At 51.4% G+C, this 12,601-nt stretch overlaps 2 protein-coding genes across 5 annotated transcripts in view; both read right to left on the minus strand.

Annotated features, from left to right (window-relative positions):
• Positions 1–6,341, minus strand: part of TMEM50B (transmembrane protein 50B) — a 10,264-nt gene extending 3,923 nt beyond the window's left edge. The window contains exons 1-4 of the mRNA XM_036378828.2: positions 6,242–6,341; positions 1,561–1,900; positions 752–864; positions 139–206 (exon numbers count right to left, since the gene is read on the minus strand). Of these exons, the coding sequence (XP_036234721.1) occupies positions 139–206; positions 752–864; positions 1,561–1,659 (280 nt within the window). The 5' untranslated portion in view covers positions 1,660–1,900; positions 6,242–6,341. The remainder of the gene's footprint in view (positions 1–138; positions 207–751; positions 865–1,560; positions 1,901–6,241) is intronic.
• A 1,766-nt stretch (positions 6,342–8,107) lies between these two features.
• On the minus strand, positions 8,108–12,071 carry DNAJC28 (DnaJ heat shock protein family (Hsp40) member C28). Of its 4 annotated transcripts, none has more exons than XM_036378809.2 (3): positions 11,843–12,071; positions 10,795–10,945; positions 8,108–10,129 (listed from the first exon to the last, which is right to left on the minus strand). In XM_036378809.2, exon 3 carries the CDS (start codon positions 10,077–10,079, stop codon positions 8,982–8,984), a length of 1,098 nt encoding a protein of 365 aa, XP_036234702.1. In that variant the 5' UTR covers positions 10,080–10,129; positions 10,795–10,945; positions 11,843–12,071; the 3' UTR covers positions 8,108–8,981. The 4 variants fall into 4 exon arrangements, with proteins under 4 accessions (XP_036234702.1, XP_036234685.1, XP_036234710.1 ...); XM_036378792.2 differs by having other exon boundaries at positions 10,792–10,945; XM_036378817.2 differs by having other exon boundaries at positions 10,747–10,945.
• Positions 12,072–12,601: the final 530 nt, after the last annotated feature.

Consider the following 12,601-nt stretch of genomic DNA (forward strand, 5'->3'; position numbering starts at 1 on the left):
AGGGTTAATTCTGTAAAGAAACGAATTCACAGAAGTTCTCTCCTGCTCCTTATCTCCTGATTATTTCTTTCACCACCACTTGGAAAAAAACCCATCAGGTAAATGATCACCTGAGCAGGATTTCTAGAGTTCATTTACCTGTTCTTCCTAAGCATCCATCACTGTAGCTGTCTCCTCTCACCTGTGCATTTGATACAGCATTTATCCTGGGGGCAAAAAAAGGAGATACACTTTAGATTACAGAAAATCAATTTAGAGTTCTAAGTAAAACCCCAGCTTTTTTTTTTTTTTTTAAATGTGACAAATTCTGGGAAATTCCCTGGCATTCTGTGTAGCCACAAATCCCAAATAATCCCTTTTTCTTGCCAATACTGAATGATTCAATAAAAGTTGTTACTTTTATTTACATCTCCACAACAAGAGCCAGGCTATTGTTACCCCTCCCGTTTGAGAAAGTTTTGGGCAGGGAACAGCTGTAAAAATGGTAAAACCTGAGGGAAATGCAGTGAATTGTTTCATATTGAGGTAAGTATTGCATTCTCCATCCCAGGCCAGGCTGGGCACTGGGGCTGGAGCAGCCTGGCACAGTGGAGGTGTCCCTGCCATGGCAGGGGTGGCACTGGGAGGGCTCTGAGGTCCCTCTAACCCAAAGCATTCCCTGGTTGTGTGATTTATCCATGCTGGGCACAGTGGCAGTAAAGCCTGGCTGCTTTCTGGTGGCTCTGTGATGAGCCCTGTCCCCCGCACTCACATGAAGAAGGCCAGGGTGGAGAAGACCCCGCAGGTGTGGAAGGCGTGGTTCAGCTGCTCCGGCTTGGGATAGACCACGGCAGCATCGATCATGATCCACCAGCCTGTGAAAAACTGGGCACAGACACGGGGGGTGAGCCTGGGGGGCAGCCAGGGAAAGCAGGCAGGGCTCTGGACAGCACTGCCTCCTAACAAGCACCAGTTCCTCTGGACAGTGATGTAAATGTGCTCAATGGGCAATGCCTGCACAAATCCCAACGTTGCTGTTTTCAGGGGAGTGTCTGGGAATCAGCCACACTTTCTGTTCACATTAAGGAGTGGGGTATGGGTAAATTTATGCCCAGAGCAGCTGGGGCTGCCCCTGCATCCCTGGCAGTGCCCAAGGCCAGGCTGGACATTGGGGCTGGGAGCAGCCTGGGACAGTGGGAGGTGTCCCTGCCCATGGGTGGGCTTGCAGGTCCCTCCCAGCTGAAACCCTTCTGGGATTCCATGAAATTCCCTGTGCAATTTCGGTGAAATTCCCCGTTCCTTGTTCCCCTTAAGAACAAGAATCCAGACTCTAAACACACGTGAGATGGAGATGGTGCAGAACAGAGCAGTTCTAGCAGATCCAATTCTGCAGGAATCCACAAGGAATTTCCTCTCAAGGAGAGAGAGCAGAAATGGCTCATGACCAGCAACGTCACAGGCCTTGTGACAACGCTGCTGCCAACCCCACAGTGACCCCTGGAAGGACCAGGCTGGACTGGGGGCAGTTAAGAGGCAGAAGTGGCAGAACCTGAGGCCCAGGTGTGACAGTTTGTGGCTCACCAGCACCCCGGCCACGATGGAGGCGATGGCGTTGCGGCGCTCGCTCCAGTCGATGCACTCGCACTCCGGCCAGCGGAAATTGTCCAGGAACCCTGCCATGGCCACAGCTCACAGTGCCTGGGCACGGCCCACACTGCCCTGGGCACGGCCCACACTGCCCTGGGCACGGCTCAGGCTGCCCTGGGCACAGCCCACACTGCCCTGGGCACGGCTCAGGCTGCCCTGGGTATGGCTGTCACTGCCCTGGGTATGGCTGTCACTGCCCTGGGTATGGCTGTCACTGCCCCGCTGTCCCAGCACTCTGTCCTGGACTCTTCCATCAACAGCAGTTCCTGAGTGCCTGAAACACAGCCAAAGGTGAGGTCAGTATTGATGCCCTCAGTTTGAGTTTTCATATTTTCCACATTCACTGCACTGTACAGTTATACTCTGCAGTTACACAATGCATTTGTGTGCAATTCTGAATTTCACATAAAGTGTCAGCAGTTCTCACACCTCAGTCACACAGAACAATCATTTTCCAGCCCCAGAACCAAGGACACCGCTGCAGTTTCAGCCCAAAAAGAGTAAAAACAGTGAATTGAGGAGAGAGTCTGGAAGGATGGACTGCATCACCTGGAGCTGTAATTGTAATTAACCCCAATAAGGAAATGGAGCAAAACTTATAAGAGTGTGAAAAGTGCCCAAGGTGCATCCTTTAAAGGCCTTTTATTAAATCCCTGCTTTATTCCTGTAACCCTGTCCAGCCCCTGCTCCAGGCAGACTCTCAGTATCAATCAGGAACATCTCGAGATGTTGGACAACTCCCGTGAGTTCCAGTCTGGGGGCTTTTACAGAATTCAGGTTTTTACACAGAATCTTCCAGTGGAATTTGCCCCACCCATGGCAGGAGAGGGAAGGAGATTGTTTTAAAGCCATCCCAGCCCAAACCGTTCCATAATAAACTCTATTGGTGCTGCATTGAGCTATATTCACAAAACAACCTCCCTTGCACAGAACTACAAAAGAAAATCACCACAACCCCAAAGCTTGTGGCAGAACTTGGTCCTTAAGTCATGTCAAGGAGTCTCAATTAAACACCAATATTTCCAGTCTCCAATCTAACAGATAATATGATTTAGTGCCTTTTTAACACAGAGGAAAAGAGCCCAACTCAGCAAATCAAACCCTGATTCTGAGGGTAAAGAAGGTCTCACTGCACAGAGAAAAGGTCACAGGGAACCTTAAATATGGGGAGAAGAAAGCAAAGTTAATTAACTGACTCACAGCTGCTCTGAGCACCATTCTAATTTGCTTTAGTGTTGTCAACTTCTGCATTTCCCAACCTGCCATAGTTCATTTCCAGCCATTTGGTAAAGACTAACAAAAATGTCCTTCACAACTGTGTGACAGCACAGACTGCTGGAGAACATTTTCAGGTTAAGAACAGCAGTGAGAAGTGGAATAAAAATCAACCAATAAACAGTTTGTCTATGCTACAAACACAGGTCACCTCCTGGAACACGATCCAGAAGTTTGTCCTCCAGAAACCCACACTTGTGATGCCACTTCAAATCCCAAAGTTATTTTAATTTGTGCAGCATCTGGGCTCAGCCATCTGGTTATTGTCCTCAGGAATTCTCCTCTCACCTTTCCCTGGCAGTGCTCAGATCCCTGCTCATCCCACAGCTTTCATAGGGAATTGCTCTGCTCCTACAGAATTCCAGGATCAGCAGGGTGGGAAAAGCCCTTTGGGATCATCCAGTGCCACCCAGGGCCAGCCCTGAACTGTGTCCCCAAGGGCCACATCCAGACACCTGCAGGGACACCTGCAGGGCTGGGCACTGCAAAGCTCCCTGGGCAGCCCCTGCCAAGGCCTGAGCTCCCTTTCCATGGGCAAATTGCTGCTGCTGTCCAAGCTGAGCCTGCCCTGGCCCAGCCTGAGGCCGTTCCCTCTGCTCCTGTCCCTGTTCCCTGGGAGCAGAGCCCGACCCCCCCGGCTGTGCCCTCCTGGCAGGGACTTGTGCAGAGCCACAAGGGCCCCTGAGCCTCCTTTGCTCCAGCCCCAGCCCCTGCCCAGCTCCCTCAGGGATTCCCCAGCCCCTGCCCAGCTCCCTCAGGGATTCTGCAGCCCCTGCCCAGCTCCCTCAGGGATTCCCCAGCCCCTGCCCAGCTCCCTCAGGGATTCTGCAGCCCCTGCCCAGCTCCCTCAGGGATTCTCCAGCCCCTGCCCAGCTCCCTCAGGGATTCTGCAGCCCCTGCCCAGCTCCCTCAGGGATTCTGCAGCCCCTGCCCAGCTCCCTCAGGGATTCTGCAGCCCCTGCCCAGCTCCCTCAGGGATTCTGCAGCCCCTGCCCAGCTCCCTCAGGGATTCTCCAGCCCCTGCCCAGCTCCTTCAGCTGAATTACAGCTGCTCCTGAAGCCCTTCCTCATTTTCCACTCTTAAATGGCTCCACTTTCTCTGTTCCTCTTCAGAGCTGTGTCTGTCCCTGTCCTGCAGCAATTCCTGCTTTCCCCTCCCAGCTCCTCACCCACCCACACTGGAACTCTCACAATTCCTGCTGTTGTCCCAGTGTGGAGCTGAGGGGCCTTGCCTGGGAGTGGCTGCAGGGAAACAGGGAATTATGGAATGGTTTGGGCTGGGAAGGACCCTAAATCCACCCAGTGCCACCCCTACCATGGCAGGGACACCTCCCACTGTCCCCAGTGCCCAGCCTGGCCTTGGGCACTGCCAGGGATGCAGGGGCAGCCCCAGCTGCTCTGGGCACCCTGTGCCAGGGCCTCAGCCCCCTCACAAGAGGCTGAAGTGCTGCACTGAGATCAAGTTTTGTGCCTGAAAATGTTCTTGCCCCCAGTTTTGCTGGGAGGGTGGGGAGGTTCTGAGGTGCCCCTGGATCCCTGGCAGTGCCCAAGGCCAGGCTGGGCACTGGGGACAGTGGGAGGTGTCCCTGCCATGGCTTTAAGGTCCCTCCGAGCCCAAACATTCCATGACCTGTAATTCTCCCTAATTCCTTAGAGAAAGAGGAAGAACACAATAAACTGCATTCAAAATCCCAGCCCCAGAGCAAAGCTGAGGCTCCATGGACAGCACAAGAGCCAGGCTGAGGTTTGTCCCCAGGAGCATTAGCAGGGACACGGGGCCAGCTGCCAGCCCAGGACAGCTGCACACACCCCTCTGGGGGAGGCAGATGCCTTCAGCTGGGATTTCCCACCTGGATCAAGGTGCGGGACTCACTCTCTGCTTTAAACTCTCCCACCCACACAGCTCCCAGGCAGGAAACAGGTAAAGCCCTTGGAATTCCTGTCCTTCAACGCCCTTCCCACCATCAGCCTCCTCCCTCCTCCCAAGGGCAGGCAGGGACTTTCCTCAGCCTGTCCAGCAAACACAAACACATCTGCAGGAACAAACTGGAGACGCTGGAGCTGTAAAAACCACCCCTGGCAAATGCCAGCAAGGAGAGCAAGCCCACGGCTCTGTTGTCCAGACAGAAAACACAACAGCAGCTCCACATTTTCACCTGAAAATCAGCTTTTCTCTCCTCAAATGAGGTGGTTTCACCTGAACAAAATATTGAAAGCAGTTGCAAGGAAATACAAAAAGTCTGCAGGAAGAAAAACACCTTAATGTGGAACAGCATTGGGTTAGTAAAGAACAGAACTGCCTGTTTCCAAAGGGAGGAGAAGACAGAAGGAAAAAGGGAAGAAACTTAAAGGCATGAAGAATATACAAGTTTTCCTTGAAGAAGATGCATCTTCCACAAGCAACTCATCAGAATATCCTTTAGGTCACACATTTCCCCACATGCACAGAGGATTAAAAGCATATCAGGGGCTTATGTGAACATTTCTGTAACAGCCATTGTCATCTCCCCACTTATTTCAGTAATTTCCTTCACTTTCAGTTCTCCCTATTCCACAGCACTGATTTTTAAGTATTACAGAAAGACAAGAGCAAAGAAAGGAAGTTTTAAGTTAATTTACACAAAAACAAGGCTATGTGGCACACTTATTAAAAAGTGATATTAACTATATTTCCATTCCTTACAAGGCCCCTGATCCCTGGCAGTGTCCCAGGCCAGGCTGGACACTGAGGAGCAGCCTGGGGACAGTGGGAGGTGTCTCTGGCAGAGGAGGCACTGGCTGGGATTTAATGTCCCTCCAAACCCAACCCAAACAATTCCATGATTTATCCCTTTGCAGTCCTGCTCAGCCCCGGAACTGCCCGCAGCCGGGATTCTTTAGGAGCGCTAGTAAAGTTTAAAACTTGAGGGGGCAGGGGACAGAACCCATGTGGATTCCGCAATTCTCCAGAGGCCGTTCTGCCTCAGGCCCGCTCCGAGCGCATCGCTGTGCCCGCCCTGGCACCGGGGCGTGACGGGGCACGGCGAGCCCCGAGCCTGAGCTACAGCCCCGCCAGGGATCCCTACGGCCCGGCCCGGTACATTGTTATTAAGATAAAACACGGCATTTTTTCCTTTCACCTCCCCTACAGACCCCGCTCCCCGCGGAGCACCGGCGGCGCGCCCTCAGGGCCGGACAATCCGTGACACACCGGTGTCCCAGGGAGCAGCCGCGGGGTTCCTCCCGGCGCGGGTGCCGCTCTCTCTCTCGCTCCCCATCCCGCTCCCTGTCCCTGTCCCGGTGCCGGTTCCAGTCCCGATGCCGCCCCAGCCCCAGTGCCGCCCGGCCCGGCCGCACGTACCCGCTCCCGGGCGCGACGCTTCCGCCTGAGGGCACCGAGCCCCCTGACTGACGCGCCCTCTGGCCAATCAGAACCGAGCGCTGCGCGTCAGCCGAGGGCCGGGTAAGGACAGAGCGGTGTGATTGGTCAATGCGGCTCCACACGCCGCAAGCCCCGCCCTTTCCTGCTCGGGCGGGGCGGGAAGAGGCGCGGCCAGCGCGCTCCCGCCTTTCCTGCAGGCCCCGCCCCCCCTCACGGCCGGAGCCCCTCCCACCATGGCCGCCCCCTCACGGCCCCCTCGGCCCCAGAGCCGCCTCCGCACGGCCCTGAATGACCCCCGGCCTCCTCCGCTGCCCCACGGGAACAGCACAGTATTCCCATGCTGGAATAGATAATGTTCACCCCTAAATGCCCTTAAATCTCAGTCCGGTGTCTGGTTTAATGAAAATAAGCGGAATTAATAAACATGGATAAATTCTAATTCATAGGATCAATCACGGAATGGTCTGGGTTAGAAGGACAAGCAGTACTGGACAAGCAATATGGGGATAACATACATGTCAATAAATGCCCATCTATAACAGCAAAACAAATAAGTGACAAAAGACAGATGCTGAATAAAAGCCCTGGGAAAAGAAGAGAAGTGGATCAAAGTCAGTGTTTTGAGGATTAGAGGGCACATCTCACAGACGAGGAATTGAAAGAATCACATTGTGCTCAAAGTCCTCCCTGCTTCCTTTTATAACCTTAACCTGCACGTACACACTGTGCTCCATCAAGCCCAGAGACACCACACTCCCTGCTCCCTCAGAGGGACATAAGAATAAAGATTTATCACTTACATATTTCTTTTGCAAGATGCCCTGCTCTTGCTTCTCCTTTATTCCTTCTCCTCAGAGCCTCCTCTGTTATCTCCACATTCATCCTGAGATGTTACTGCCCTGAAACACAGAAATCCTCAGCAGGACTCAACATCTACAGTGCCTAGAGAAGGGAAGAATTTCTTCTCAATATTTTGTTTAAATCTCTCTTTCAGTTTCAAGCTATTCCCACTTGCCTGTTGGCCAAGAAACAGATTCCTCACCCTGAGAAAAACTGATACCTGATATCTCAAATATTGTATCTACATAATATATAAAATTATATATATATACAATCTTTTGTCTTCATATTAAGATGTCACTTAAGCCTTTCAAGCCACAAAGCATGTGGTCATTAAACCAACAAATAGGAAGTTCTGGGAATAAACAACGTGGTTTTGGATCTGGGGTCAGCAATGACTGCACCCTTTTTCACAGTCATAAAATAACATTTATCAAATTCAAATTAACAGTCCAGTGTCAGCCAGAAAAAATTTCTTCTGAAGGCCATTCTCTCCTGGATTTTCTGTGTGCAGTAGTTGATATTCCTTAGTATTCACTAAACACTGCTCTTAAGAGCAACAAAATTATAGACAAGCTCTGAAACACTGAACTCCTCTAAACACCTGGGGAACATTAAAGTAGAAATTATTTTCCCATCATCACTGTAAATGTTGCAGAAGTGAATATTTGTGCCTGGCAGTTAAAGTTCCTCAGTCAGATCACACCTGCCCCATTTAAACCCAAGTGGTTTTAATAAGAACATAAAAATCCCTCAGTCTGCTGATTCACCCTTTATGGCACCTCTGGTATTGGAAGTGCTGATGTTTCTTTGTGAGCCAAAGTGGATCCCATTTCCTGCAAACTGGTTTCTATTTACCCTTGTGCCATGAACTGGATTTGCTTTTGAAATCTCCCACTGGATTTGTCTGAACAGCAATTCTGATCCAATTCCTGCAGATCCTAACGTGAATCAAAATGTGAGGTTTTCAAGAGTACCATGTCAAAGGACCTTCAGAAAAGTAACTTTAATTCACAGCATCTTTAATTAAGTTTTTGTTCTAAACAAGAATAAATTATGGAAATAAACATTCATTCATACACAGAGCTGGAAGGTATCCCTGCCCATGGCAGGGGGTGTTCACCAATAAATAAATTTCCAAGACCTCTTTCTCTGTAAAAGATGCAAAAATGGACTTGTGCACATGTACATTCCAAGCCAAGACATCCAGAACCCTCCCTTCACAGCCACTGAATCTACCCTTGAAGAGGCGAATGTACTGCTAAAAAATATGGAGAGAACCTGCCAAAAATTCATGAGTTGTAAGTATTGAAATAAGAGAGCAAAGGTCAAACAGGGCACAGCAAGACATTTGCCTCCACTTTAATGTGTTTTTCTTATGCCTCCATTTCCCCTTTGAAGTGATAAGAGCCTGTAAAAGTGATTACTGTGCTGAAGTGCAACATTAATTTGGATTTCAGCAGAAGGAAAATGGCCTGCAAGAGAAGAACTGATTTGTTGCTGCTGTGGTTTAACCCAGCCAGCAGCTGCTCAGGGGTGGGCAGGTGGGGAGGGCACAAAAGGTGCTGTGCAAGCCCTGCCCAGCAATAAAAACACCCTGGAATGGTCAGCACTGCCTCCAGCCCGAACCCAACACGCAGCCCCAGACTAACAATGAGGAAAATTAACTCTACCACAACCCAAACTGGCACATTTCATTTAATAATATTTTAAAATAACTCAATTATTTATAATGCAAATGCTCATCACACAACCAAATTTCCTTCAAGTAGTGTAACAGCGTGGATTTGACATTTCCAGCGAACCTGAAATTTCTCTAGTGCTATATTTCATTAATAAAGTGCTTTCAAAAACCTTGGCAAGAGGAATTAGTATGAAATTATTTCGGTGCAAGTTTTAACCACTTCAAGAGAGAAGACTTCCACCCAAACCTTTTGCCCTCTTCCCCCCCGTTTTCCTTCGTGCCTGAATCAGAAACCTTTTCCACGACAGCCTCGTAAGTCTTTCGTGCTCGCAGGATCTCCTTGTCGGTGCTGAAATGCACCATCTGCCTGCTCAGGATGGGCACCACCAGGTTGAAGTTGTCAACTCTCTTGTTCAACTTCCTGATGTCTTCTGCAAACTGCTCGCAGACCCGGCCCCACTGCTTCTGCTCCGGGAGCGTCATGGGCTCCCCGAGCTTCCTCCTGGAGGCCACGATGCTCTTCCTCAGGCGCTCGATGGTCTCGCGGATCTCCTTCTGCAGCAGGATCCACTCGGGCTGGTAGCCGTTGTCGATGAGGATCCTGTTCAGGTTGTGGGTCATGGGGTCGATGTGGGGGCTGTGCGAGAACTTCTGCAAGGGCTTCCCTTTGCCGCTCAGGTTGTCGAAGTCTCCTTTGGCCATGGACTCCTGGATGAGGTCCTCCACCAGCCGCTCCACGGCCTGGGTGATCTTCACCTTCTTGCTCTGCCGCACGTCCTGGGCCCGGCTGAGGTCGCTGCCGGCGTAGCGGCTCTCCAGGCGCTGCTGCCGGTACTCCAGCACCTGCTCGGTGGCGCGGTCCACGCGGAACTGCATGTACTGCTTCTCCCGCTGGCTCGGCGTGCCGATGCCCACGCCCTCGAAGCTCAGGTAGTGCCTGTGCTGCAGGGACTTGGATTTGAACTGGTCTTCCTCCTCCTCGCCGGAGTCTGATTTCTGTTTGGCTGCCAGGTCGCCGAGCACGACCCTGTAGGCCTCCTCCACCCGTATGAAGGCCCTGGAGTCGGCCATGCCGGAGCTGCTGTCCGGGTGGTATTTTTTGGCAAGATTGTGATAGGAGTTCCTGACGTCGTCGAGGGAACAGCCTTCCTCCAGCTCCAGGACTTTGTAAGAGTCCTTGACGTCGTTTTTGGGTTTGTAACCCGACAACATCCTGCAGAGAAACGGCTTCAGCTTCCTTGGGATCATGGCTCCCCGTCCCATGAAACAGTGCCCCATGTTGTTACTCAGCATGACACAAAGCCACTGGGGATTTCTTCACATGCAGCTACATTATAAAGAACCTACAGACACATTTAGACAAAAATCATGTTAAATATCCTATTTTTTAAAGAACTTCCAGGGCATGAGTCTTATCTTTAGCCTGATATATTAAAGAAATCCCTACTGAAATTTAGCAGTATTTTTTTCTTTTACAGACTGTTACTGAAGTCACAGAAGCCCAGAATGGTCTGGGTTGGAAAAAGCCCATCCAGTGCTACCTTCCACTGTGCCAGGCTGCTCCCAGCCCCAGTGTCCAACCTGGCCTTGGGCACTGCCAGTGTCCAACCTGTGCCAGGGCCTGCCCACCCTGCCAGGGAACAATTCCAGATTCCCAACATCCCATCCAGTCCTGCCCTCCCTAAGCTTAAAGTCATTAATTTACATTTCTAATTGATTAGTATTAAAATAGTAGTATTACAATGTAAATGAAAATTACTTCACAATTTACTTTTTTCCTGGTATGACAACAAGAGCATGGGTTTGTTTAGCACTGCAGAATTCCCTGGAAGCACTTTTATCGCCTTTATTCTTCTACTATTTATCTTGTTGCCTTTCAGCAAACATTGTAAACTGGAAATAAGCTTGAAGCTGAGCAATAACTGCTGAAACAAATCCCTCCCTTCTCCTCTGCACCTACATTCAGCAACAGCTGAATTTCCTACTCCCTTGGATCAAGACCTACGACCTGGAAGGCTGGCAAAGGAGGTCATCGCAGCACATTATTGGCATTTCACAGCAACATCTGGATCAGCACTCAGGTTATAGATTCACTAGATCAGCCTTTGTATCCCAGCAGTGGCCAACTTCCTTCGCTGGTGTCAGGCAGGGACATAAACCTGGAATTCAGAACAGATCAATAGCAGTGAGTATGCCACTGTGTCAGCAATTCCAGTGATTCTGGGTTATCTGGGGACACAGCCAGGACAGCACCTCAGCAGGTGACAAAGTCAGTCCTGGTGTAAAATCAAAGTAGAAGTATATAACACTAACTGGACACACCAGTTAGACATCAGCCAACTCTTCTTTATTCATGGAAATCCTTAAGGAAATGCTGGATCAGTGGACCTAAAGACACAGAGAGGGAAACATCTCCTTTGCTCACTCCATCTCCAAACAAAACCTAGGTCAAATCAACTCCTCAAGGTTAATCAAAGAATAAGCAGCATTTACATCTTCTGCACAAACCAAACTGCCCTTCTGCCCTAACCCAGAGAAGGAAAAGGACAAGTACCTGGGACAGGATCAATCCTCAATGTTTTCAGCTGGCTTTGATCCATGTAAGGCATTAACATTAAGTCATCAGCTTGTGATAATGGAGCTCATTAACACCTTTTATTTATGACCCAGTGATTTCATTCCGTCTGGGTGGCGGACAAAGAAAACTACTAATTTTCATACGGCCATAAAATCCCATGTAACTACTACTTAAAGAGAATGATCAATAAACACACTTTTAAAATTCAATTATTGCTCCGAAAGTGACTTTCTCATAACCCGGTAGCCCCGATTTTAATAAACCTGTTGTTAAGATCCATATACAGAACCCTCACCCCCCGAGGGGGCCGGCTGGGAAAGGATGGTTACTCCCTGGCAGTGTGAACGCAGCGATCCCTGCTGGGATTTGGGAAGGGGGGGATGCATTGGGACCCCCAGGAGCCAGCCCCGCTCCCTCCCTCCCTCCCTGCTCCCCGGGGTCCCGCACCTGGGGCCCGGCCCGCCCCCGCCTCACTCACCTGGCGCCGCCGGCCGGCCCCGGGAACGGGCCGGTAACGGACCCGCAGGAAGAGGAGGGGCCGCAGGAAGAGGAGGGACGGGCCGCGGCTGTGACCGCGCGCCCAAGGACAGAGAGAGGGGAAGGAACGGGCAGGGAGGGGAACACAGGGGGCAAGACGGGAGGGACGGGGAATGGGGAGTGAGAGAGAGATAGGGAAGTAGGGCGGGGAGAGGGAGAGAGAGAGGGGAAAAAGTGGAGAAGGAAGGGAACAGGGTGGGAGAGGGTCCCGCTTGTCCCCGCTCTCCGCCAGGGGGCGCCCGAGCGGCGCCGCAGCCGTGAGGAGAGGGAGCCGTGGGGGGAGATGTGCCATGGAGGAGCCGTGAGGGGAGATGTGCCATGGTGGGGCTGTGAGGGGAGATGTGCCATGGAGGAGCCGTGAGGGGAGATGTGCCATGGAGGGGCTGTGAGGGGAGATGTGCCATGGAGGAGCTGTAAGGGTAGATGTGCCATGGAGGAGCCGTGAGGGGAGATGTGCCATGGTGGGGCTGTGAGGGGAGATGTGCCATGGAGGAGCCGTGGGGGGAGATGTGCCATGGTGGGGCTGTAAGGGTAGATGTGCCATGGTGGGGCTGTGAGGGGAGATGTGCCGTGGAGGAGCCGTGAGGGGAGATGTGCCATGGTGGGGCTGTAAGGGTAGATGTGCCATGGAGGAGCCGTGAGGGGAGATGTGCCATGGTGGGGCTGTGAGGGGAGATGTGCCATGGAGGAGCCGTGGGGG

This window comes from Molothrus ater, chromosome 2 (assembly GCF_012460135.2).
Source record: "Molothrus ater isolate BHLD 08-10-18 breed brown headed cowbird chromosome 2, BPBGC_Mater_1.1, whole genome shotgun sequence".
Lineage (NCBI taxonomy): Eukaryota > Metazoa > Chordata > Aves > Passeriformes > Icteridae > Molothrus > Molothrus ater.

What these genes read in the sequence shown, in the direction of transcription:
- DNAJC28 (XM_036378809.2), bottom strand. Translation starts at nt 10,079, where the DNA reads ATGCTGAGTAACAACATGGGGCACTGTTTCATGGGACGGGGAGCCATG.